This window comes from Selaginella moellendorffii, unplaced genomic scaffold (assembly GCF_000143415.4).
Source record: "Selaginella moellendorffii unplaced genomic scaffold, v1.0 SELMOscaffold_23, whole genome shotgun sequence".
NCBI lineage: Eukaryota > Viridiplantae > Streptophyta > Lycopodiopsida > Selaginellales > Selaginellaceae > Selaginella > Selaginella moellendorffii.
The window spans coordinates 1,171,105-1,196,602 of record NW_003314284.1 but is presented as its reverse complement, the minus strand read 5'-3'; the positions used below and the strand labels follow the sequence as shown (position 1 = coordinate 1,196,602).

General features: G+C 44.3%; 5 protein-coding genes across 9 annotated transcripts; 2 read left to right on the top strand and 3 right to left on the bottom strand.

Annotated features, from left to right (window-relative positions):
• Window positions 1-3,731: 3,731 nt before the first annotated feature.
• On the top strand, window positions 3,732-4,247 carry LOC112347717. Its single transcript, XM_024679054.1, has 2 exons — window positions 3,732-3,802; window positions 3,884-4,247. Exons 1-2 carry the CDS (start codon window positions 3,732-3,734, stop codon window positions 4,245-4,247), a joined length of 435 nt encoding a protein of 144 aa, XP_024534822.1.
• LOC112347633 (probable LRR receptor-like serine/threonine-protein kinase RKF3) lies at window positions 3,786-7,664 on the bottom strand. 5 transcript variants are annotated; one of them, XM_024678799.1, is made up of 5 exons: window positions 5,727-7,664; window positions 5,649-5,681; window positions 5,428-5,599; window positions 5,292-5,346; window positions 3,786-5,235 (listed from the first exon to the last, which is right to left on the bottom strand). In XM_024678799.1, the coding sequence occupies exon 1, from the start codon at window positions 7,642-7,644 to the stop codon at window positions 5,893-5,895; it is 1,752 nt and encodes a 583-aa protein (XP_024534567.1). In that variant the 5' UTR covers window positions 7,645-7,664; the 3' UTR covers window positions 3,786-5,235; window positions 5,292-5,346; window positions 5,428-5,599; window positions 5,649-5,681; window positions 5,727-5,892. The 5 variants fall into 5 exon arrangements, with proteins under 5 accessions (XP_024534567.1, XP_024534566.1, XP_024534563.1 ...); XM_024678798.1 differs by having other exon boundaries at window positions 5,649-7,664; XM_024678795.1 differs by having other exon boundaries at window positions 5,428-5,681.
• On the bottom strand, window positions 7,659-8,855 carry LOC112347634 (26S proteasome non-ATPase regulatory subunit 10-like). The gene is made up of 5 exons (XM_024678800.1): window positions 8,634-8,855; window positions 8,449-8,575; window positions 8,204-8,328; window positions 8,005-8,151; window positions 7,659-7,915 (listed from the first exon to the last, which is right to left on the bottom strand). The coding sequence occupies exons 1-5, from the start codon at window positions 8,802-8,804 to the stop codon at window positions 7,781-7,783; spliced, it is 705 nt and encodes a 234-aa protein (XP_024534568.1). The 5' UTR covers window positions 8,805-8,855; the 3' UTR covers window positions 7,659-7,780.
• Window positions 8,856-8,895: 40 nt separating this feature from the next.
• On the top strand, window positions 8,896-10,171 carry LOC9655947 (uncharacterized membrane protein At4g09580). Its single transcript, XM_002974047.2, has 4 exons — window positions 8,896-9,330; window positions 9,384-9,654; window positions 9,717-9,887; window positions 9,955-10,171. The coding sequence occupies exons 1-4, from the start codon at window positions 9,014-9,016 to the stop codon at window positions 10,099-10,101; spliced, it is 906 nt and encodes a 301-aa protein (XP_002974093.2). The 5' UTR covers window positions 8,896-9,013; the 3' UTR covers window positions 10,102-10,171.
• On the bottom strand, window positions 10,096-12,116 carry LOC9656685 (U-box domain-containing protein 39). The gene has a single exon (XM_002973843.2). It carries the CDS (start codon window positions 11,923-11,925, stop codon window positions 10,204-10,206), a length of 1,722 nt encoding a protein of 573 aa, XP_002973889.1. The 5' UTR covers window positions 11,926-12,116; the 3' UTR covers window positions 10,096-10,203.
• Window positions 12,117-25,498: the final 13,382 nt, after the last annotated feature.

Genomic DNA, 25,498 nt, shown 5'->3' with positions numbered 1-25,498 from the left:
AAAGAGAGTTAAGATGAAGATAGAAAGATGAGTTGTATAGTCAAACAACTCATATTTAGATTAGATATTTTTATTTTTCATAACCACAAATGTTATATTCAGTCTATGAGCCACAGGGTAAATGCAAAGGCCCAAATATTTGGTATATATCTCCACAATTTATATAGAAGTGGTTTTTGATCTAGCATTGTAGTTCAACACTGAAAAGACATTATTGATGTGTGGCTCAAATCTCCATTAAAATTATATTTTACTCATATGCTAATTATGTTTTGGTTGTTCCAAAACTAAGGTTGTTGAATTAGGAATAAAGGATATAGCAATACTTTAATCAATGCTTTTGTAATTAATTGTTATAGTAAACAACAAGATCAATTGTAGTCATAAAAGAAGTTAGATTTGGATAAGAAAGCATGAAATATTTGATATCCTAATGAAAATCAAAGTAGAAATGTTCTTTGAGATTTACATCATCCAAGTGTAGACCATTTTTGAGTTCACGAGTTGAAGAGTTGAGCTTGCTACTTGACCTCAAGTTTCAATTATAGTTTAATACAAATATTATAAACTTTAAAATATTAAAGTTATAACAAACTTAATAATTTTAGAACTCTCTATATATTATATAGATCAAAATGTTTTAAAGGAGACTTCTTATTTTAACAATTTAAATACTTATTATATGCTATAATAGCGATGTTTGTTAGAACATAAAATAAGATGAAGTATCCTTGTCACTTCCTTAAATTCTTGTTATTTATATGTAAGGTGTTAATAAAGATGTAATACATATGCATGTAAAGAGCTTATGCCTTCTTATGACTTCTTAAGTTTTCACATGTGCAAGAAGGAAAGTCTTGATTAACAATTGTGTACTTTCCACCTTTTATTTTGACTATATACTCCTTTACAAAGATAATAATGTATTTCATGGAGAGAATCTCACATTCAAGCATTTGAGCCAAATTGTTAATTGGAGATGGTACTAATAAATTTAATTGCCTTACTTTTTCTTGTTGGCCTCCTATGCATCTCTATGGGAATAGTTTTAGTTTTGTCACTCATATCTCCAACTCTCTTTTTAAGGTTGAAACCAGATTTCTCAAGGTCATTAGGTTTAGTCACTATAATGTCTTCAAGTTTCTTTATATGGTTGGCATCAGTGTTGCAACAATACAACTAACACCATCTCAAAAATCCTATTTGCTTTCATTCCCCATAAAAACATGGGGCCAGAATAAAAGTAAACTTATCACCATGGATCCAAGCCCAACAATTGCCCCTCAAAAGCATCCTTACACATTTTACATTGGATTTTATTAGCACTCGATAAATTGTTTATTACCTTGGCTCCATATTATGGTAAATGATTTTAACCTATTATGATGCATTTTCTTCATTAACCACTTGAAGTGGCTTGGTTTGAGAATGGTGTTTTGAAGCAAAATGGTACTCAACATTAGGCTTGTGAAAGTTTTTCACTTTAAGGTCTATATTAACATCTTCACCAGAAAAAGGAAAAGTAATGCTTTAAGTGAATAGTCTTTATATCACTAATATAAGCTTAAAGAGTGCACTCTATAAATATGCTATAGACTACTTTCTCAACTACAATTGTCATTATTTAAGTGGGTGGAGTTAATTTTCTCTTCATTCTATCATGTAACATCTCAATAAAAAGCTTTGTTCCCACATATTTCCCTTCCTCGAATGCCAAGGCTTTTGAAAATTGCTCTATAATGCATATCAAATCTAATAGACATACTTCATATACACTTATCTTCCCTTTCCTTGCTTCAAAGGAATGTTAGCTCTAATGTTTACTTTTGGAGAGATTCATAGTTGGGGTGTATGCAAGATTCTCAAGTGGTTGATTTTAATGGAAAAAATGATATTAAAAGATGATAAAATAAGAAGAAAAATAAAAACCAACTTAAAGAGAGTGATGTCCCCACTAGAACATCCTAACTTCCCACCACCTTAACCATGACTCAAGTTGAGGTAGGCAACTTATGTCTGCATAACCATCTTTATACCACTACACTAGATTTTATTTGCCTTTGTTTTATGCTCTTTTTTAAAGGATGTAACTTGCCATTATTTGGACAACTTTTTAAATATTGATTAAAACTCTAGCTTAATAAAGTGGCAGTGCTGGATTAGGCTTTATACCCAATGAAATTCACAAGTCCTCTCACGACCTTTCAATGGTTGACCATCCCTAAAGATTGCTCAAACACCATTCCAGTTTGCACAAACCTCATCTACTATGAAATTGCAAATTTTTGTAGGCTTATCAATCTACTTTAGTATAATATTGGAGAGGGACTTCCAAAATATTTCATGGGTTGTCTGGTCTTGTACTTTAAACTTTGCTGTCACAATTGCTAAGTTATAATGTAGCTTGTGAAAATATAAATATTATAACCATTTTATATAATTAGAATAAAAATTACCCTTATGTGAGCTCCTATGGTTATCCAACTTGACACACACTTCATATGACCTTTGAATTTGCAAAGTCACTAAACCTAGACATGTCCATTTAGGAGATAAGATCTACACCAAAGGTAAAGCCTATTATAGATATCTTGAAAAAGAAAGGGTGCTCCTACTCATTCACAACTTGGTTTGAAAACAAACTTCCATTGATAAACTCATATGGATAAATCCATTTTAACTCAAGGATGAAGTTAATTTTTTATTGCAACTTCTCCTTTTGAGATTCACACATCTAAGATTTTATCATAAACAACATAATATAAGAAAAAAGATATTATTGTTACATATTAAATATAATAGATATACCTCCTTAGGCTAATAGTAGGTTGTACACCTCGTAATAAATCTTGTAAATTAGCTTCATTTAGTTGAGTCTTCTAGTAACTTGTATTGAATAAAGTGTTTGCGATAAAATCCTTGAGGACAGTTTTTTGAACATGCTTTAAAGTTGCAAATAAATTTCTCACTATCTCTTCCTACACAACATCTTTGAAATGGTTGAAAGAATTTATTTGTATCATTTCCTAAATTAGATGCATGTGTGTAAGAAAACAGTGTTAGAAAAGGGTTAGGCTGGGCCTCAAAGCAATTAAGAAAGTTTAAAAGTGTTTTAAAATGTTTCTGAAATGGTCTTTAATGAGTGCTTGGAAGAATATATTTGGTTTTTAGTATGATTTAGAGTATCTTAAAGAATTTTGATTGTAGCTCATAGTCAGCCATTAGTAACTAAACATCCTTTAGACCAAAACTGACACTATTATGTATTGTGCCATATGCATACACCCAAACATGAATTTAATACAAGGATTACATTGAAAGATTCTATTAGATTGAAATTACTACCAATTAGACCTTTCGAGCTATGCCACCTTTTATAATGAATAGACAAGAGTGCATGTCGTGCTTCCACATCATGGAACACCATAGCCAGTGCACGTTGGCCTGGTTCATATAGAAGGATATCTGTGCCAATAACACCACTAAAATGTTGTATAACACCTACAACAAAAAGTAGGAACTCAGTCACAAACAATTAAAGATGAGAGGTGGAGTTATGAGTTTGATTCAAAAGAAATATGACATGCGCACTTGTTTAAGATCCATCAACAAAGATCTTCTCCAACATTTTATCTGTGCGTCAAGCCCACCATGAAGCCCTAACAGAATATGCCATCGAATATCTTAAACCCTAAACCCTACTTTTAAATCTAAGCCCTAATGTTTTGAATATGGATAACGGACACATCAGCGTCATCTTCCTGGCGACTTTGATCGTTTCATCGAGTGCTCAAGAAGGCAAGTTCTTCCAAATCCTATCAAGATCCACACACTCTGAGTGATCAGGAGCGAGGCAATGGGTCGCGGTGAAGATCAATGACAGGGGCTCCGCCTCGCTGGTCGTGAAGAACGCCCATCTGGATTGGGGGGCCTGGTGCGACTACCCAAACACCACCAACGAAGCCTCGTCCCCAGAGTTGGAGCACATATCTTCCGGCGATGGCTCCCTCACCATTGCGGCCTGTGGCAAGACGCTCTTCACCGGGACCAAAGGCTCCTTCCAGCTCTACGACCGCCAGCTCCCATCATCCCCGGCATTCAACGTTTCCTTCGACTCCCCGGCCCTGGCCTCCAACAGCTTCAGCGTGAGCAGCGGCAAGAACTTTCTGGCATTCGTGCGTCCCTCGCAGATCCAGCCCCGTGGACCGCTCGGCCTCGTAGAGCTGACGCTGCTCAAGGAAGTGTGAAGCTCCGAGAGCCGTCGTATCACTGCATCGTCTTGATGTAGACTGTCTCGAGTGAATCAGTCGAGAGAACCCGCTTGCCTTTGAGAGCCGCCGTCTTTGCTTCGAGGTCGACGAAAGCGTATGGACAGCCCGGCCTGTAGTAAAACCAGTCCCCTTCAGCAGTGCCTCTAGCGAAACTTCCGGCTTCCATGCTTTGTCTCCGCTCGCGCCTAGACCGCTTTCCCTTTAGAACGCAGCTCCCTGGGCCTGGACGTTCTTCTTGAGAGCAACTCGAGGCTTCCGGTTTGCCTTCTGGCTCGCCTTCTGGTTTGCCTTCTGGTTCGCCTTCTGGTTTGCCTTCTGGTTCGCCTTCTTGTTTGCCTTCTTCTGGTTTTCCTTCTGGTTCGACTGGTTGGCCACCCTCTGGTTTGCCTTCTGGTTCAACTGGTTTGCCACCCTCCGGTTTGCCTTCTGGTTCGCGTCCTTCTGGTTTGCCTTCTGGTTCGACTGGCTCGCCTGCTTCTGGTTCGACTGGTTTGTCTTCTTCTGGTTCGCCTTCAAGTTCCAGGGACGCCTGCTTCCTCTTGCAGTAGATCGAGCAGTACAAGTCATCCGAGAGAAGCGAGCAGTCCATACACTGCCCCAGGAAACTTGGAGTCTGACGGTTGAGATGTATGGTGTCCCTCTCGGGGCTGACTTGCACATTCCGGACGTTGATCACCTTTCCTATGTCCTGTGCACTGACCGTCACGCAACGAAAAATCTTCCGCAGGTGCAGAAGCTTGTGGCCGTGACGGTGCTCGGACTTCTTGGCTTCGCACAGGGTCTGGCGGCACTTGATGCAGAACAGCACCATCCTTCGACGGTGAACAGACGTACCGGATGGACAGGAGCATTTCTCGAGATTTTGGAGAGCGAGGAGGTCATCCAGCCATGCGAGAGCTTCTTCTGGTCCTTTTGTGTGTCGTTCGTCTGTATCTGGATGCATCACGACCGGACCTCAAAGAATCTGGTCAAGAAAAACGAAAAACTTAGATAACCATGTCGCTCACTGAATGATCTTACGTGGAATTGTTTGCTGCCTCGAGAAAGAACCTCTCTTCGTTGCAGATCGAGGATCCTACACCGGACCGGAGTTAAAGTCGATAGATCAGAGCAAAACCAGGAAGCTTTTCTTGCGATAGAACGAATTCTTCCCCACCTTAGAGTCTTCAGCGTTACGGAAGAGAGCACCGCAGCGAAGTGGAAAGTAGTTGCCTGTGTTTCTTACGGATTCTTACGGAAAGAACGAATCCTTGCTCTTGAGGACCCGCGCAACCGCCGTGGTGTCCTTCAGCGCTAAATCGGCGTCGGATGGCGAGCGCTCCAGCAAACTACGAAGAAATCTCCCGGTGAGCGTCGAAAGAGGGCAGCTTTTCTTACGGAAACAACGAACTCCTCCGCTCGTGCCCGCTGCTGCAAAATCGCTGTCAAACGCTGCCGCAAGGAGGAAGTAGCTACCTGGTAATCGGAATTTGTTCTTCCGGCGCTCTACCCTACGCGCCCTTCGTTCGTCCGCCTAGAAGAGATCCTCGAGACCGGGAGAAGCTAGTAAAAGAGCGGGAGTAATCCTAGCCGTCCATCCCAACGGTCATAAGAATATCCAGATCCTCGCCTTCTGCTGAAGTTACTCCCTGCTACTGATCGTTGACAAGCTGAATGCTTCGGTGTTGAAAGCACCGCTCCCGACCACCTCAAATCCAAGAGGCCTCTCCGGAAGCTTTTGAGGAACACCCGTCCCATCCTCGAGCATCTTCACAGCTTGGAGCATGCTGGGCCTGTGAACGACGTAAGGATGGGCGCAGAGAAACGCCACAAAGAGGAAGCGTAGCATCTCCACCAAGCACTCCTCGTCCAGTCCCGCGAGTTTAACTCCAGAGAACACGTCCCACAGCTTGTCCCTCTGGATTAAATCCCAGGCCCAGTCTGCTATTGGTGTCGACAAGGGAGGAACCAGCGCCTTGTTTCCCGTCAAGACTTCCAGCATCACGATCCCGAAGCTGTAAACGTCGCTCTTGTCTGTAAGCTGCTCGTATAGCACGTACTCTGGCGCAACGTATCCCTGCGTGCCGACAGTGCCCGTTCTGAAACTGCTCACCCCCTCAGGCACGAACTTCGCCAGCCCCATGTCCGAGATTCTTGGAGTCATACTCTCGTCTAGCAAGATGTTGCTGCTCTTGACATCCCTGTGGATGATTCTCGCCTCAGCACCACCATGCAAATAGGCCAGGCCTCGAGCAACACCGAGAATGATCGCTTTTCTGAGTTCCCACGATTCACATATCACGCTCTGGCCAGGCACTGAGAGATGATCCTGTAAGCTGCCGTTGGGCATAAACTCGTAGACAATGAACCGCTCATGCCGTGTTTCGGAGCTGCTAGAGACGCACCAACCGAGTAGTCCTGCCAGATTCCTATGGCGAACGCTGCCGATGATTTCGACTTCGTTGATGAATTCCGCATCTCCTGCGGAACTACAGTTTTTGAATCTCTTGACGGCTATCAGAGTTCCATCCCCCAGAACTCCCTTGAAGACGTTGCTGAATCCTCCAGATCCAATCTTGTTTCGAGAAGAGAATCCAGCGGTGGCTAGCCTCAGCTCTTGGATACTGAACTTCACTGGTCCGTGCATCATCCTGAAAGTTCTGTCGCTGTGCTCATTATCCCGTAGCTGCAAGTTCCTTTGCCGTAAATACCAGATAGCTATGATCAAAACCACCAGGATCGTACCGGCCGGAACCACGGTTGATAGAATGATCACCCTCCTTCGACGTTGCTGATCCTGTGCATCTGCGTCTCTCAAGTAGAAGAGGCAAGATGCAACCATCGAATCCAGAGGCCCTGTTCTGCTAGCGATACCTGCCGCGTAAATAAACGAAAACCTCAAGCAGCCCTCCTCTGCCGTCGAACTCGCCGAAGTTGCACGGCTAACACACCTACCACACGCCGGACGTGTTGAAAAGCTACTGCATGCTGAATCCAACTCCTCAAGTGCTTCTGGAGTGATGGACAGTCGATAATCCGCCACTGTTCTTATTTGCGGACATCTTGCTGAGCTCTCCATCAACACTGATGCGGTGATTCCACATGCCGTACTCAAATTCGCATCCTGTCCCATAGCCGGTAATTCCATCTTAAACTCATCGATGCAAGCGCTGGCATCTTGCTGAGGGAGCAAGAACACCTGTGTCCTTCGAGCATACTCCGCTACCACAAAATTCAGCCTGTTCCATGCGTCTGAGCACGTTCCACATGAATTTCCGCCGGGATCACAGCTGAAGCCATCAAGCACCCCGAAATTAAGCGGGCAAATTGCTGCTGCTGCTAGGCCTTGGAGAGCTGCCACTGCCACTGCTACCAGAGTCACCAAAGACGCCATTCGAATACCAAACCTACTAAAACCTCCGGTCTTTCGCGGCAGGAGCTTCTTTCAAAATCAGAAAAAGTCATAGGATAGAGATAGAGGAACAAAAAAGGGTTGGAAAAGAGAACCTCGATTTGACGAATACACGTCGTCAACCCTCGAGCATGGCTTTAGCTGCATCTACAAGAGCCGATCTCAGTGCGTCAGGAGCCCGTCCAAGAACAGTAAAGCCTTCTTTGTCTTCGATATCAATATCAGCGCCATTGCGGAGTAGAAGAAAGGCCACCTTCCAGACAACAGCAGCAAGGAAGAACGTTCAGGAAGCGCATTCTATCAATAAAAAAAAAAAGAACAGCAAAGTAGAACTGCGCTTACTTGGTCGTTACCGCAAATTGTTGCCTGCATAAGAGGTGTCTGGCCCTGTCCATCGGTGGCATCAACATTTGCGCCTTCCTCGAGCAAGAGCTCGCACACACTCGCATGCCCGGCACTAGCAGCTCGGTGTAAAGGTGTACATCCAACCTGCTTGCTACAGCGTTAAATCCCTCAAATGGAACACGAAACACGATCAAACCTTGTCTTTTTTGTCAATCTTCGCACCAGCCAAGATCAATGCTCTAGCGATCTCGACGCGATTTTTGCTGGCAGCGTAGTGAAGAGCAGTTCGACCTCCATTGTTTTGCTTCTGTACGTCCGCCCCTGGAATGGCATCTGAGTGAGAAAGCCAGCAACGCAAAGCAAAACCTTCGTGAAATGAAAGAAGGAAGAAGAAGAATGACGAAGAGGATGAACAGGAAGTAAAAAAGAAAGAATGCGTGCCTGCTTGTAGCAAAACCTCCACAACTTTGGCATGACCACTGCTGGCAGCAGACTGCAGCGGCGTCCAGCCTTCCTCGTCGCTCGCATCCACCGATCCAGGGCCAGCAGCCGCAAGAATCCTCACAATCTGCGTGAAAAAATCACTTCGCTGGCCCCGAGAAATATTGGAAGAAAGGTTTCCTCACCTCGACATGCCCCGATCCCGCCGCGACGTGGATCAGACTGCGCTCGTCCTCATTCCTCAATGCCAGGATCCTCGCGAGCTCGTGATCTTGGTCGATCCTCCGGAATGGATCGGCGTCGCCGGCCTCCGCCGCGCGGAAGAGCTCCTCGCTCCCTAAACCATCAATCTCCATTGCCAAATGGCGAGAGCAGTTAAAACCCTAAAATCCCAAATCTCGCGTGCCTTTTCTGGGACGAAATTCCGGCCTTTGCTTCTTATTTAGGTTGAGTGGATGGAGCAAGAGAGCTCCACCACGCCTGGAAGATTTTAGGGATGCGCCATTACCACGAATCGTGATCGTGAGGAGCAGCCACTCCAGGTAATCTAGCAATCCCCAGCGCGATGAGGACCGGGAGCTCTTTCTTGTCTGGTTATTTCACGCTGCCTAGCATCTGGATCCCGGCTGCTACTGCGCCTAGCACTCTAGATCCACTGCTCCAAGAGAAGGGAGAATCCAATTCCACCGAAGAAGCAAATAGTGACAATGGGGAGGCTAGAAACGAATCGAGCTTTCCATTGACGAGATTGGAAACCATGGCTGTGGTGGCGCTCTTCACCGTCTTTGTTGGTGGGCTCATAGCAATCTTCTTGACGATGCCAGACGCCGACCGGGACGTCTTCAAGCTTCCTCGGACCTTGGAAGAGCTTCGAAAGCTCACGTAAGTTTTTTCCCTTTCGGTTCTCTCGAGTTTGACACTCTTTTCGACTCCAGGGAGTATCTTTCTGTCTATGCCCAAGATCATACGCTGCAAGTGCTGCTCGGCTATGTCGTGAGCTACGTTTTTCTCCAGACTTTCATGATCCCGGGAACCATCTTGATGTCGCTGCTCGCGGGGGCGCTCTTTGGCGAGTACTACGGCCTTCTTCTCGTGGTTTCCACGGCCACCGCGGGTGCTTGCTCGTGTTACTTCCTCTCCAAGCTTGTTGGAAGGCCACTGCTGAATTGGCTGTGGCCGGACAAGCTCGCCTTCTTTAGAGACGAGGTGAGAAACCTTCCACTTCTTTCGCTTCCACTTGATCAAGCATCGGCTTCTCGTCTCTCCAGGTAGCGAAACGCAAAGACAAGCTTCTCAACTACATGCTCTTCCTGAGAATCACTCCAACGCTTCCAAACACATTCATCAACGTCGCGTCTCCGATTGTAGATATTCCATTCGACACGTTTTTCTGGGCTACCGCGATCGGTCTCGTCCCCGCCGCGTTCGTCACGGTCCGGGTGAGTGACACTCCTCATCAAAATCTCTCTTTTCTCCCGGAATAACGTTCCCTCCTTTCCATGCCAGGCCGGATTGGCACTGGGTGAACTCCAATCCCTGCGAGACCTCTACGACTTGAAGACAATCGCAACACTCTTCTTTATTGGCCTCGTCTCGATCGTCCCGACTGTCTTTGCGAGCAAACCGACGGAACAAGAAAAGGAAAACTCCTGACAAGTCACGATTGTTTCCATTCTTTTCTTTGTAAATACACCAATTGCCATTGATCGCTCTATAAAAACCAGTTCTTTACAAGTCAAAATACAAGCCAAAGCACTAGAAGTGCGAAGACTCGGCCTTCCCGCCTCCCAATCCATGCCGCCGGCCGCCATAGCTGCGAGGAAAGAAAGGCTCCCCCAAGGAGGTAAAGGACGGCGAGTTGACCCCGGAAGGTGGATCCTTTAATATGCTCAGCAGCGTCACGATCTTCTCCTTGGCACGACTGGTGGCGGCGCCGCTGTCCACCAGCGCCACCAGCGCCTCCACGCCGCGGGCCTCCGCCGCCAGCGGCTTGAAACGAATGTTGTGGTTCGAGAGGTGGACGAGCACCGCCACTACGTGCTCCTTGAGCTCGCGCTCGTCGTGATCGCCATCGCCACCTTGCGATGGTGGAGAGTTTCTTCTCTCGTTTCGCAGCAGCGCGAAGAGCCTGCGCACCCCGTTGATCTCCAGCAGCGCTGTTCTACCATCGGAGCTCGCGGCCAGGCAGCTGAGGATGCACATACAGCGGCTGGCCAGATCGTGCGAGCTCTGGATCCCGGCCCCCTGTTCTTCGCGGTGGCGAGCTCCACCACCTTGTTCTTCCGCTATGCTCAAGAGTATCGGCACCAATCCCGCCTTGACCATCTTGCCCCTGTTGAGCTGCGCGAGCGAGAGGTGGTAGAGTGCCATGGACGCGTCCTGCTGAGCTCTCGGCGATGGAGGCTGCTGCTGCCGCGGTCTCTTGGGCCGTAAGATCTCGATGAGCGGAGGAATCGCTCCCAGCACGCCGATGGCCAAGCGATTGTCTTCGTGGAGCGCTAGGCTAAAGATCGCCCCGGCGGCGTGCTCCTGGATCTCGGCCTGGTTCGAGCGGAGAGCATGGACCAAGTGTGGCGTCGCGCCGGCTCTCACGATCATGAGCTTGTTGTCCACCTCCAGCGAGAGGTTGAGGATGGCGGCCAGCGAGTGGATCACCAGCGGCTTGTGTGGCGACTGCAAGAGCGCCACCAGCGCCTCGAGGAGATCCGCCTGGCAGAGAGTCCGGCGGTTGAAAGTCCCCTCGCGGGCGAGCTGCCGGACTTGCGAGGCCGCCAGCATTTGATCCTTGCTGCCCCTGCTGCTGCTGCTGCTCAATCGCCGGACGAGATCCGGGACGAGGCGGGGATCCATGGTGGCGCAGGATCGCTCGTCCTCCTCCAGCGAGCGAGGATTCGTGTCGAGCGGGTGGGGCACGGATGATCTCCCACATTCCACCATATCTGTTCGTAAGCTAGCTCCTGTGGCCGAGTGGACGTACCTCGCGGATGAAACGGCGACGCGATCGTGGCCCTGGCCACCACCGCCATCGCCATCGCCATCGCCATCGGCTGCTACTGCTGCTGCCACTGCTGCGTTTCTCTCCTCGACGATTTTTCTCGCCACCAAATCTGTAGCTCGAGAGGAAGAGACCACCTCCGGGGAGGAAATGCCCGACACCGCGCTCCAGTTGAGAATGGCGGCCTTGAGAGCAACGTTGGGGATGAGGAAAGTGTGCTCCAGCTTTGCCTTGGTCTTGAAGCAATCGCTCCGGCCCTGTGCCAGCCACTCCTGGATGCAGGCGCGCTCGTAGCTCTGGCCCGAGGCGACGATCACGGGATCGGCCATCGCCTCCCCGGAGATAGGGCATCGAAATTCTTCCGGAACCAGGATCTTCGAGGCAGCTCCTGGGATTTGCAAGCTCTGGGGGCGGACAAGAGATTGCTGCTGCTGCTGCTGCTGGTGATGCCCTAGTGGCGGCTCCAGCGCCGCGGTTCCCATGCGAATTGTGACAATCCTGTGCTCGCCTGGAATGTGAGTTTGATCTATCCGCGAGAAATTTCCCGAGCTGCGCGCAAAGAATTCTTCAAACCTTGGTGGACGAGACGTGAGCTCAGGATTCCGGCATTCTGTCGTCGCTTGAAGGGCTTTCTTGTAGCACGAACTCCACGTGGCCGCCAAAGTGGATCCGCGTCTTGCTGAGATTCTAGACTTTCATTTAAAGAGAATATACCCAAAATAATTAGGTATATCCCAGAATAATTTTTAACTTACTCCTTAAACATTATTTAATTCGTTTACTTACAGTTTAAATCATGTTTACAGTTATCTTAGTAAATATTCTTGTATGTAGGTCTTCACAATCTCCCTCAAATTCAACTCCTCAAAAGCTAGACTGAATGAATGCTAAACCAAGCCCTCTGAAACACTGCATGGAGTAAACAAAGAACTCACCCACTGCATGCAGCAAACCACAAAGGTACTGACTCCATAATTGAGAAAGACTTGATCATCAAAATTATTTAAAAACCAATTGTAATACCACCATGTCAACTCCAATTGATCCATACATCCTGCAAATTCATAAGAACACCCCAGCCATCTTTTCACTCATGGCCTTGAAGCTAAGGATCTTGTTACTGATCCATACATATTACCAAATTCATGAGTGTGTTGTAGCTTGAATCTAAATGAAAGGATGCTAAACAATGGTTCTCTATTATCCATCTGCACGACCAGGTCAATTTCCTTATTAAAACTTGTGTCCTCACCCAAGAACTGCTAGAGAAGTGATTGCTCCTAGAGATAAGGATTCTTACTAAATGTTTTAGTGATACCAGAGAATATAATCTACTGCTGAAGCTCTTAAAATCTTCCTTTTTCAGCACTGTTACACCTTTTGAGTCTTAACTATTTACCTGTTTTATCTATATACTGTTTTATCTGTTTATCTAGGACATACCTAAAATATAAAAATTTAAAATATTATACTGCTTATAAATATTGTTTTTAGTTTGTTTAGGTATACTTAAAATATACTTGGATATTCTAGGATATTTTACCATCTAACGGTTGTTATTCATTTGGATTAATCTTGTATTTATAATTTATTAACTTGCTTAAACACTTCCTAGTATATTTTTTTTTATTCTACCATCTAATGGTTGATATGCAATAAGATTAATCTTGAGTTTATAAATATAAATTTTTATTTGATCAATTGGATTAACAAGTAGGAATAACACTACTATTAAGCAAACCAAACATTGCTACATGCAATGCATAGCAAATTATTATTAGTGACATATAAGTAATAAAGATAATTTTGCTTTAAATTTAGGGCATAAACATTGCATTTTTAACTCTACATATTGTAACCAATTCATAACAAGAGTCTGTGTTACCAATTCATATGCATAAGAGCCTTATGATTCAGTTATATACTTGATAATTCTCTGAAACCGTCTTTAGAAACTAATTTAATTTAGCCCTGAGCTAATTTAAAAACCTAATCTAGCTCTGGATTCATATTATAGATGGCCATCCATGTGTTTAGGAAGTCTTAAGTTCAAATCCCATAAACAAAACTTTTACACTAATGATGAATATACTCTTTAATAAGTATGTTGAAAATTTTGTCTATATATTAATAAACAAAAATGCATTAACATGATCTTTAGCCCCTTCCTCTTGCTCTAAAGCTTTAAAAATTTATCAATATTGATTTCCTTATCAATCTTCCACCTATTTCCTTTTATTAAGTTTTTTAATTCTTAACACTCTTCAAGACCATGTGTTTACATCACTCTGGATTCTTCATTAACTATAACCTTCACCCTTGTTAGTTTTATTAATTTTTTCTAGCACCTAGTTTTTTAAATAATATTGTTGTTACTCATACTATTGACTTAAATTCTCTCCATGAAGAAGTTCACTATTACTTTTTTCATGTGTAAGTTGTTCATTACTATGCTTCTAATCATTCTTACCAATCTAATACTTCTTTTCCAATGGATCAAAAGTTTAGCTTGAAAGACTATACACCCTTACAATAAATTGGATTATTAATAATTAGATCCTTTCCTTATGCTCTCTCACCCCTTTGAGGTCACTTCTCAGTTTATTACATTTATTTAATATATAAAAACTCTTTTAGTATATTATTAAATTTATTATAAATATTTAAAGAATTGCATTTTAAAATATAATTTTTATATATTTGAGAAAAATGATATTAAAAAATGTGAGATCCAAAGTGTATAGCTGCAATACTATATACTAATAATAGCATTGTATAATTTTAATAGCTGTTGAATTGGTTTTAATCTAGACCACTCAATTCTGTATATAAATTGAAGTTTTTGAGCTATTGATAGATTTTCTATATTTCATTTCTATATTATATACACTCACATTGATTGATGGAGGTGAGGGGTAATTGAAAAATGTTGGTATTTATGTTTTTAGTTTAGATTAATATCTTTAAAGGATGGTATTGTAGTGATATAATGGTTTGAGCATAACTACTCATATGATAATGCCCTTTAGCAATTGCATCATTTGCATTAAGGGTTATGTAAGTCAATTATGCAGTTTAAAGTTCAATTTTGGAGCCTTTTAGTTTGTATAGAGCTCAAAATGGATAAAGTTGGAAATATTGTGGCTAACACATCGTCAAAATTTTATGGGACTTATGCATGCACTTATTCCAGTCACTCATTACAACACTCTTCGATTGACACAATGTTATTGTAAGCCACAAATTTTTCCTTTCCAATTTGCCAGCTTACCTCGTCTATCCGTCCAACACTGCCTTGGCTTTTGCTAAGTTCCCTTGCCAAGGTTCTTGCCTATGGTACCAGCTTCTACTTGGTTTCAACTACTCACTGCACAAGCAACGGAGTGTTAGCCATCCATCCACGGATTCCCAAATCATTCCCAATCCCCCTCCCTGGGTTAGACTGGACTTAAGGTTCGGCTACACTCCCCGCAAGCACAAGTAGCCAGCACACCAAGCTTCCAGGTTCCTAACATCCCTTGGTACCACAAGACTTGATCATGGGACCCTCTAAATCCCAAGTCTTAAGTGCAACACTTGCTTCGGGATGCCGGGGCGAAACACCGTGGCGTAGCGGCCCGGTATGGGTACTTCTACCCCCCCACTTCCATCCCGAAGGAAGGCCCAAGCCCTTAGGAAGGGCGAGGACCAATGAACCGCATGGTACTCAAGTGGGGCACCACTCCACATGAGTTGGGAGCACCACAATCGGTTTCCCTTTCGGGAGTGGGAGCTGCTCTTGAGCATTTCCTTGGATGGCCCCTCCGTCACCAACCAAGTCCATGCTCACTCCCACCCAAGGCCCCTCGGTCCCAGTCCCAACCTCAAGTCAGTTTGGGAGCCCCACTGGAGAGTCCCTTTTAAACGGGTTCCGGGGCCCCCCTTTCCCTATTATATTTTTGGAACCCCCGGGAGCCCCCCCCCCCCCCCCCCCCCCCCTGGGAGACGCATGCTTTGGGCTTTCACCCCTTGACCCGTATTAGTATTTGGACTTAGTCTTTGGCTCGATCTCGGACTCGATTTCGGATCCGACTTTGGATTCGGTCTCGGACTTGATCTCGGACTCGATCTCGGACCCGATCTCGGACCCAACCTCGGACTCGACCTCGGACTCGGTCTCGGACCCAATTTTGGATCTCGGATTCCATCTCGAATTCGATCTCGAACTTGGTCTCGAACTCAGTCCCCGAGCCGGCCTCGGACTCGATTCCGAACTCTATCTCGAACTCGGTCTCTGAGTCGGTCTTGGACTCGATCTTTGACTTGGTCCCATCCGATGAACTCTTTGTCATTTTGGTCATACTTTCGGGGTTCCTTTAGCCTACGACACCTCGGCGAGTTGGTTCCTTATAGTTATGAAATATCACTTCTCCCATTTATCACTGCAAATAGTTCCACTCTATTTCATGTAGGAAATGATCCTCTTCTGATAAAGGATGGCATTATTGTTTTCTATGTTCAAGGACAAGAGCAAGGACATAGTTGTGGTCGTGATATTCATTACTAGATATATGAGGAGGTTAGCCAAAATTATTAGTATTGTTAGCATTTTCTAGATTAGGGTCCTCTTATTTCCTAGATAGAGGCTTTGGCATCAAAATTGTTCTATAGGTGGAAAGTTTTGATATCAAAATTCTTTTAGGAAGTAAAGAGTTTTGCAAGTAGTGAAAAAATTAGTGACCTTTCCATCCTTCTTTCAAGAGTACTATCATTTAGTATTAGTTCATTTAGTGTTTACTTTCTAAGCTTGTTTTTATAATAAAAAGTCCTCTATTATTTTCTCTATTTTGGTTGATATAGGCTTAAATTTCTTTTATATTGCTCAACTTGTTGCCACACACTACCATCTACAGTTGTATTATATGGTAGAGTTAATTTTTATTTTTTATAACAATGGTTGTACACATGTATATCCGTGGGATGAGGTGATTTTGAGCTTGAGATTCAGTCGTTTTGGGTGGTGTCAAGTCAAACTTTTAACCTTATTAGTATGAATTGGTTGTAATACTAATTGTGTCTTTGAAGTTTTTCACCTTGTTGCATTTTCTTCACATTTTTTTTCATTCTTCTCACTTGTATTTTATTTTGTCCCTTTGTTTTTACTTCTATCACTTTTATCTTTTTATTACTTCATATTGTGTTTCCATCTTACTCCTTTATTCCCTTTTCAAATTCCTTTAACAGTCTTTATGTTGAACTCAATTAAGAAGAAATATATTGATTTCTTCAACTTTGACCTATTATTTGGGGGCCAATATTGCAATATATGTACCCTCCTTTTCACATTGTTGAATTTCTTGATTTTCTAAGGAAAAATTATTAATTCACTAAGTTAAATTTTACTTCTGGGTACTAATAAATGCTGATGGTTGAAAAAATGTTCCCAAAACTATTTCTTATATACTATTTGGTTTGTATGAATTCTTAATGATGTTATTTTGTTTGAACAATGCTATAATGACTTTTCAATGAATGCTGAATAAGGTTCTTTATGACATACTAGAGGTGATTGTTGATTTCATTGATGATGTCTTGATTTAGGATGTGGGAGGAGCATGTTCATAATGTTCGTAAGATGTTGGATAAGTTGCAAGAAGTTAATTTAACACTAAAGAGGTTGAAATGTGTGCTTTTAGGTCTAAGAACACAATTTATATTGGATACCATATTTTTTACAAGTTGATCATAACAAACTTATAGTCATTTTAAAATTCCCTACAATAAAGTGTGTGAATGATGTGCAGTGCTTTCTAGGCAAGGTGTAATACCTCACTTTTTTTTTGGTTGATTATCTTTTTAATCATATTACACTATTATGAGTGTTGTTAAAATTGTCAATATCATCTTTCATTTGGTATAAGGGCTGTATGTGGATATTTGCAAATCTTAAAGAGTTGTTAGTGACTCTTCCAATTTTGGCATATCTTAACTATAGTCAACCTTTTCATTTTGTGCGTAGATGTTTCTGATATCAATATCAAATGTGTGATGATGCAAAATAGCATGAGTGTGGTTAATTAAAGTTATCTTATTCTATATATCAACTATACATTATAATCAATAGAGATGAATTACTCCATAACAGAGAAATTATGTTTAGTTCTTTTCTTACTACCACAATAGTTGGAGATTGATATTGCTAGACCCTTTATCAGTTCCTCTTGTACTAGTGGAGTTAACTAGGCATTTCAAGTGTACTTAGACTGGATGAGCATAAAGACAAAATTCTTACGTGCTATAATTTAAATATACTTAGCCTAGTAAGGATTTTTCGTTTTATTTTGTCTTGCATTAGTTAATAACAAGAACTCCCATGTACCAATTGTTTTGTCTTGCATTAGTTAATGACAAGAACTCCCATGTACCGAGACCATTCCCTCAATACTACTAGATGATAGCTTACCATCTCTACTAAACACCCTCACTATCATGCCCTTTGTGTTAATCATATTTGTCCTAATTGCTATTTATGAAAAATATTTAGAATTTGCTAATTTGGCATATCTATAGAATGTAAAGATTATTATGAATACAATGGTATTCATCCCATGCCCAAATTCACAATCTAACACCATTCCATATTTAAAAAGTTTTAAGTTTTTCCTAGAGACTAATTCTACTAATGGTGGCTAAGGGTGAAAGCCCAAAGTGTAAGGGGGGTGTAAGCAACCAAAGAGAACGACTCGAGAGACAATCCATGGGGTTCAAATGTAGAAGGAAAGGGCCCATGAACAAGAGTGCGCCCCCTTTTCCAAATGGTTAAGGGTTTTGGGATATTTGGGGTTAAGCGTCCTTGGGTTTGAATAGTACTGAGTTGGGTGACCTCTCGGGAAGTCCAAACTCAGGAGTTTACATGGGGGAGGGGTTCCAAATATATAGTAAAGATAGTGAATAGGATGGGCATGGTTAACTAATTTAAAGTATAGTTTAGCTTTCACTTGTGTGTCTATCTTTGTTCTACATTTGGTTTGGGTTTAAACCCAAGTTCCACATTGTACTAGTTGGTGGAGTACCCATATCTTCGTATTAAATAATCGATATACTAAAATAGTGCCAATTTCCATTTGGCTCCATTTTACATGCTGATTTTGGCATTAGGATGATGGATGCTCTAAGATTGTTCCAAGTCACTCTGTGATCCTGTCCCTTTGTTTTTTGAGCTGTACACTTGAGAATTACTCTATGCTCTAATACTTCTATTCCTTGGCTCCATACTTAGGAGTTTGGCTCCATTCCCTTATTTAGTGGCTCAACGCCCTAAAACTTGAGTTCCGCTTTATTGTTCTTGGGTATGTGGCATATGACACACGATACATAGATGGTTTAAATTTTGCTTTGTAGTTATCCTATGGTAAATCATTATAGGATAAAGGGTGAAAATTACATGTATTACAATTAATAAAAGGTTATAATGTTGTGGTTACTTCATTACTAGAGTGGGGGAGGTTGTATTGCTCAATAGGATTTGAATCTTCAAATATATAATTTCAAGATTTTTCATCGCCTAAAGATTTTTATAATTAATGATAATGCCCTTTTTCAATCTCTCAAGTTGTTCTATTTAGTTACTAACAACTTTAACCCTTTTTATTGGAAAGATGAAAGGCAATTAAAATTGTTTAGCTGATGGGCTAGGATATCAAAGAACATAAAGAAAAGGCATTAATAAATTTATAGATGGTGTTATTTGTTCTTGATCTCTTTATATGAAGGGGTTAAAGCTAAATCTCATAAACTTGAGGTCTTATTTGCTGCAATATTTGATAGGATAAAAGGCTTAGAACATAAGAAAGAGCAAAAGAAGGAGAGAAGTTGTTCATTAGGTTTATATATACAAGGAAAGTGCTTATGAGCAAGAGTGCACATACTTTTTTAATTACTGAATAGTATTGGGATACTTGGGGTTAAGTGTTTGAATAGTATTGTAGAGGGTATATAAGTTAGAGGGAATAGTCAAATATATAAAAATCACAATATTAGAAACTTAATTTTATAATTTAATTCTATGATTCAATGCATACACTTCTTTAGATAATGTTTGAATGATGTAAACGACTAATTTTTCCATTCTACTTTAGTTGCTTAACCACACCTCCGACCACTTGGAGGAGTCTCATTCACAACCTCCATAAGTCCCATTCAGGACTTGGGACTTGCTAGTCCCAAGAATGGCATCCATGCCACTCAACCCTTGCACCTGGTCCAAGTGCTCCACGTGTCCGGTCCCAAGACCGACACCCAAAGGTGCCACTGACATATCGGCCCATTACGCTAAGGCCATGCCCATTCACCTTTGCCGCACTAGTGGTCCAATACCACTTGCATCACAATCCCGTCTCTCCAAGACTGGGCCATCCGTCCACGAGTGGTCATCCTATATCCACTCCTTAGCATCCTTAGGATGCCCACAGACATGGGGAATAGCCTTCCCTAATATCCCTTTGTCAGTTCCTACCAAGTCCCTTTTCTATCTATGGCCATGTTCGCCAACACTGCCACTAGATCAAGGCCCACCGGCCTGACCACTAAATCCCATGGTCCTTTGGGACTTCCTCACCATGTGACTGTATCCTTAGTCACTACACTAGAGGACTGTTCCTCCTCCTTTCCCCATTTGGGACTCCGGGACAATATTTCGGAACACCGTGGGCCTACGCGAGCCCCGTGGGTACTCTCCCCACCTTTCGCCTTTAGGTGCTCTAGCCATGGGCTTAGAGCGAGGTTCCGTTGAGCCACGACCGGTATCCAAGTAGGAAGTGCCACCCACACTTGGACTGGGAGCATCGGCCAGTCGATCTCCCGGGGGAACTAGAGCCGGCTCTTGAACACTTCACCAAGCTACCCCGCTTGTCGGTCTGTGTTCACTCTAGTCTTGGACTTCCCAGTGGGCAGCTCATCACCCAACACTGGGTCCGGCCTTCCTGGGCCAAACTGGCCTTTCCTGGCCAAACTGGCTCCACTGCAGTCCTCCCCCTACTATACTTTTGGAGCTCACCAAACCCCCCAGGGTCTGGGAGATGAACGCTTTGGGCTCTCACCCTCTCAGACTCGAACTCGGACTCGGACTCGGACTCGGACTCGAACTCGGACTCGGGCTCGGGCTTGGTCTCGGCCTCGGCCTCAGTCTTGGTCTCGGTCCCGATCTCGGTCTCGGTCTCGGTCCCGGTCTCGGTCCTGGTCTCGGTCTCGACTTCGAACTCCATCTCGGGTCCATCTCGAACTCCATCTCGGACTCCATCTCGGGTCCATCTCGGGTCCATCTCGGACTCCATCTCGGACTCCATCTCGGACCCCATCTCAGGTCCATCTCGGGTCCATCTCGGACTCTATCTCGGACTCCATCTCGGACTCCATCTCGGGTCCATCTTGGACTCCATCTCGGACTCCATCTCGGACTCCATCTCGGGTCCATCTCGGACTCCATCTCGGGTCCATCTCGGGTCCATCTCGGACTCCATCTCGGACTCCATCTCGGGTCCATCTCGGACTCCATCTCGGGTCCATCTCGGACTCTTCCACGTGTCATGTGTTGGTCCTTTCGGGTCCCTTTTTAGAGCCTCGCTTATGGCTCGCTTCGTGCTCATTCCTCGAGCACTTTGTTGGGAGTTCCACTCCCGCTCTCGACCTTTCAAGTCGGAGATTTTAGTCCAAACGTGTTACGCTTGTTTGGTTTTCGCTTTGGCCACTACCACGTGGCACCCTTCCAGCTCGACTTTGGGGCCTAGGGATTTTGTGTCTCACAACTCCACCACCCATAGACGAAGTTTGATGTCCTCATCGAATGGTAAACCACTTTATAAAGTAACACCCGCATGCATTACCATTTCCATCCTTGGCACCTAATCAATATTTGTCAATGGTTTGACATTGAAGGCTCGCCATGCCTTCTCTATATTCGTCAATGGTTTGACATTGAAGGCTCACCATGCCTTTTGCATATTCCTCAATGGTTTGACATTAAAGGCTCACCATGCCTTGCCTATCCTCTAAGGAGGGTAGTCTCCCCAATTTAGAGACTGATTGGACCACATGTAGTGGTTCTCTCCTTTTATTGGTTTAGTTCTCGCTAAACCTCTTAAAGACCCTTCTCTAAGTCAATCCCACTACTCCTTCTCGAGTAGACTCAATTTCCATTTATTGAACGTTTGCACCTTGGAACTTTTACTCTTTTGACTTTTGGAAGTCAATTTCCTAGGTGTCTCTAACACCTTGCATTGCACAGATTGTGCAACTCCACTTCCCTATCCTAGGAAGTTCATTACTTGAGGGCACCATCATCCTCTCTTCTATTTTGTGCCACCTTGGGCACTAAGTTCTATTTTTCATACTTCGTGCTAGGGCTGTCCATGGCCCTATCATTTGGCTACTTTACCGCTCCCTCCCTTGGAGCTTCCACTTTCGCCAAATCGGAGCAATTCGGAATCCATCCTTGGAAACACACTTCCTTTCCCGCAATTTGTTAGCGTTCAACACATTAGTGTTCCTCGCCTAACTTTGCCACTTGGATTCCTTCCAAGGGATTCTACGGCCCTATCTTGGCCACTCATCTTTTGCTCCTATCCGTTGATTGTTGCACCAAGCAACATCGAATCTCTACCTCCCTCCTTGAGGTATTCTTTTGATTCCATAGCAAAGGCTCTGCTTTGCCAAGACTAGGGTGTTCACCCCTGGTAAGTCTCTTTAGCATCTTCTGCTGTGGGCTCTATCCATGGCCCAACTTTGTGACCCTCCCATGGGTCTCTCCTAGAGACTACTTTGAACTCACAATACCATTGTATGGTCGTAGTTCATTTCCTTAGGTGTCCTTCCCACTTGGTCACCTTGACCAAGCCACATCATTATCAATAGGAACTATGTCTTCCAGACCCTTCTAAGTTGTTGACTATGACCCTAGGGGCATCCCCCACACTTGGCGGTGCGCCCAAGCCAGCCCTTCCGGCCAAGGATCCATAGCAACTGAGACTGGGTGTCCCCATCTCATTCACCACGTCCTTGGTGCCCTTTGCACCAAAGTGTTCAAGTTAGATATGTCGAGCTTTCACTCTAAGCAATATAACCGTGCATCACGACTCCGGGGCATCCCCCGCTTGGCGGTATGCCCAAGCCAATCTCCTCATTGAGAGTCCATGACCACCGAAATATGAGTGTCCTCATATTCCAAACCATCACCACGCCCTAGTGATTTGGGACTCGAACCCAAGCACTAGAGGGTCGGGACTCGAACTCAACCTCCGTATATGCATCTACGGACGGCATCACCCAGGATGCCTGGCGTGACTCCCCACGCCGGTGCACCAACTTATACTCAAAGCGCGCTATAGATCACAGCTTAGGAACCTAGTTCCTCCCCACTGCCAAGTCCTCTCACTTGACAAGCCTATGATCATGCATGGACTCCTCCATGCTTGGCCCCATGGCCCACCCTTTTTGAAGTTAACACCTTCAACTAGGGTATTTGTTCCCCTGACTTGCCAATCTCGCTTTGGCAAGTCCTTCGACCACTGTAACATGGTTCCTGCACAAGCGTGAAAGCCCTTGATCATCGACTTTCGTTCAAAGCCTTCTCTTTGAACACTTAGGAACTACTTCCCTAACCTTGATAGCCTTGCCTCATGGCAAGCTTCAAGACCACGCTTCTGCTGTGCCCCTCTGATTTCGCGCGTTCCTTGAACCATTTACACTTGGCCTTTCTAGGTATTAAGCTACCTAGAATCCTCTTTGGAAACCTTGAAGGAACTCTATCCCCTAGCTTGCTAAGGCCCCCATTTCTGCAAGCTTTCCAATTACCATATAGTCTAACATGGACAATTCCATATTTTAGACTCTCCATGGCATCACGGTTGCTAGCGGCAACACCCTCGAGCCCCCACTTGACTCTCCACTCCCAGCTGGCATAACCAACCTTGGTTATGCCCTTTGATTCCTATGGTTCGGTTCTATCCCCTTACTTTTTGCTTTTAGCTTCACACCTTTCCTTCGGTCATTCTCCTCCAGACCAGGAGGATAGCTTTGCACTTTCTATCATACCTTAGTAAGTATTCTTAGGGATGAACTTACCCGATAGCCTAAGGAGTGGTTCCTCAATCCAGGTATGCTCACCCTATAATCCCACACACCGGGATTACGTTGTTGCTTACGGGCCTTTGCATGCCCATCACTAGCCTTGCCAAAATTCCACTTTTGGTTTTGTCCAATTCGAGTAGACAGTCTTCTCCTGTCTCTGCCACCTTGGACATTTGGATAGCACCTACTATCCATCATTCGCTAGGGACTTAGTCCCTTGGGCCTTATCTACTGCCCTCGCGACATTAAACACCACCTCCTGGTGTTCTAGAGTGTTCGGGTGTCCCAATGAGGGCTTCCTTGACAATGAGTATTTCCTTTTATGACATTGACTTACTATATTGCAACATAAGCAACTTATCCCCTGTAAGGGTATATCCAACTTCCCTATGCCATTAAGAAGGTTTGGGTAGCTACCTTCTACCCGTTTAACCAATTATTTTGCACCTCTTGCTTAGTTGCTTCGTAGTTGTCAAGTCCTACAACTCATTGTTGGTGCTTCCACACCTCCATCATTATCCGGGTCACCACACTCCAACTACATGCTCTGCAGCTTAGGCTATGCCATTCCCATTTCTATTGGGATTCCTTTGGCAAGGGGTGCTCATGAACCCACCAACATAGCCTCAAGGTATCACACCTTGGCACATTTGGTGTCTCCACACCATCGGCTCCACGAGCTTACCTCTATGACACTTCTTCTTTGTGTCTAAGTCTTTGCCAAGACCAATACCACTCTTTCTCATGCCAACCATCTATTAGCACTGCATCATAGAGGTCACACACAACTTGTGTCAAAGTTGTTTTCTTTTTGGGAACACCTTTCCCACGACTTTAGCATGACACATTTTGCCATCGATGAAATACCCTCTATTCTCATCCTTGGATCCTATGATCCCCCCCCATCCTTTGTGGGGTACAACACACCTCAGTCCAAATGCTTCCATCAGTCCTTTTAGGACCATCCCTTGACTCTACTTGAGTCATCCAGCAGTTTTGGACTTGGTTAATCCACAGACCCGTAAGGTATTACTTGTGAGGCACTAGCTCACTGGAATACATTTCTTGCATTCCTGTCCTACTCAAAAGGACTATTTTCACAAGTGTTACTCCGACACTTGATTTTGTTCTCTGGGGGCAACCTTTGCCCCTTAGGACTACTTGTCCATGTGATGAGAATACCAACTCATCCACTTAATACACCCCCAACTCCTTGGGTTGTTCCAGCATTTATTAGAGGTAGCCCCGGCTACCATTTCGAGGACTCGTGTCCTCATCCATACTTGACCTCTCATGGTCATCCATTCCGGTCTCACCTTCATGAGCACCAGCCTCAACCATGTGAGGATAAGCTTGTGACTCCTTTATTGTTTTTGGAGTCTCTATCTTCCCCGTGATCCCAACTATAGTTGTTTACCCCAACTACATTAGCCCGTTTGCTGAGTCAAACGCTCATCTGGATCACCTCCTCAACTCAATGAGGAAAACCTTGCACTGTTCCCAAGATCCCAAAGTCGTTCCATTATTGGCCCCTTTTCTATCCACCACCTTGTCTACAAGTTCACACATGAACTGTAATGGAGAGGCATGTCTTCCCGACCTGCTACTCCTCAAGGATAGGCCCCCCTTCTCGGACCTTCCGTTGCCAACACCAGTGGTGATAACTTGAGCACCAATAAAAGTCGGACTAAGGAATAGCTCTGATACCAAATTGTAAGTGACTAATTTTTCCATTTTACTTTAGTCACTTAACGGCACCTCCGACCACTTGGAGGAGTCTCATTCACAACCTCCATAAGTCCCATTCAGGACTTGGGACTTGCTAGTCCCAAGAATGGCATCCATGCCACTCAACCCTTGCACCTGGTCCAAGTGCTCCACGTGTCCGGTCCCAAGACCGACACCCAAAGGTGCCACTGACATATCGGCCCGTTACGCTAAGGCCATGCCCAT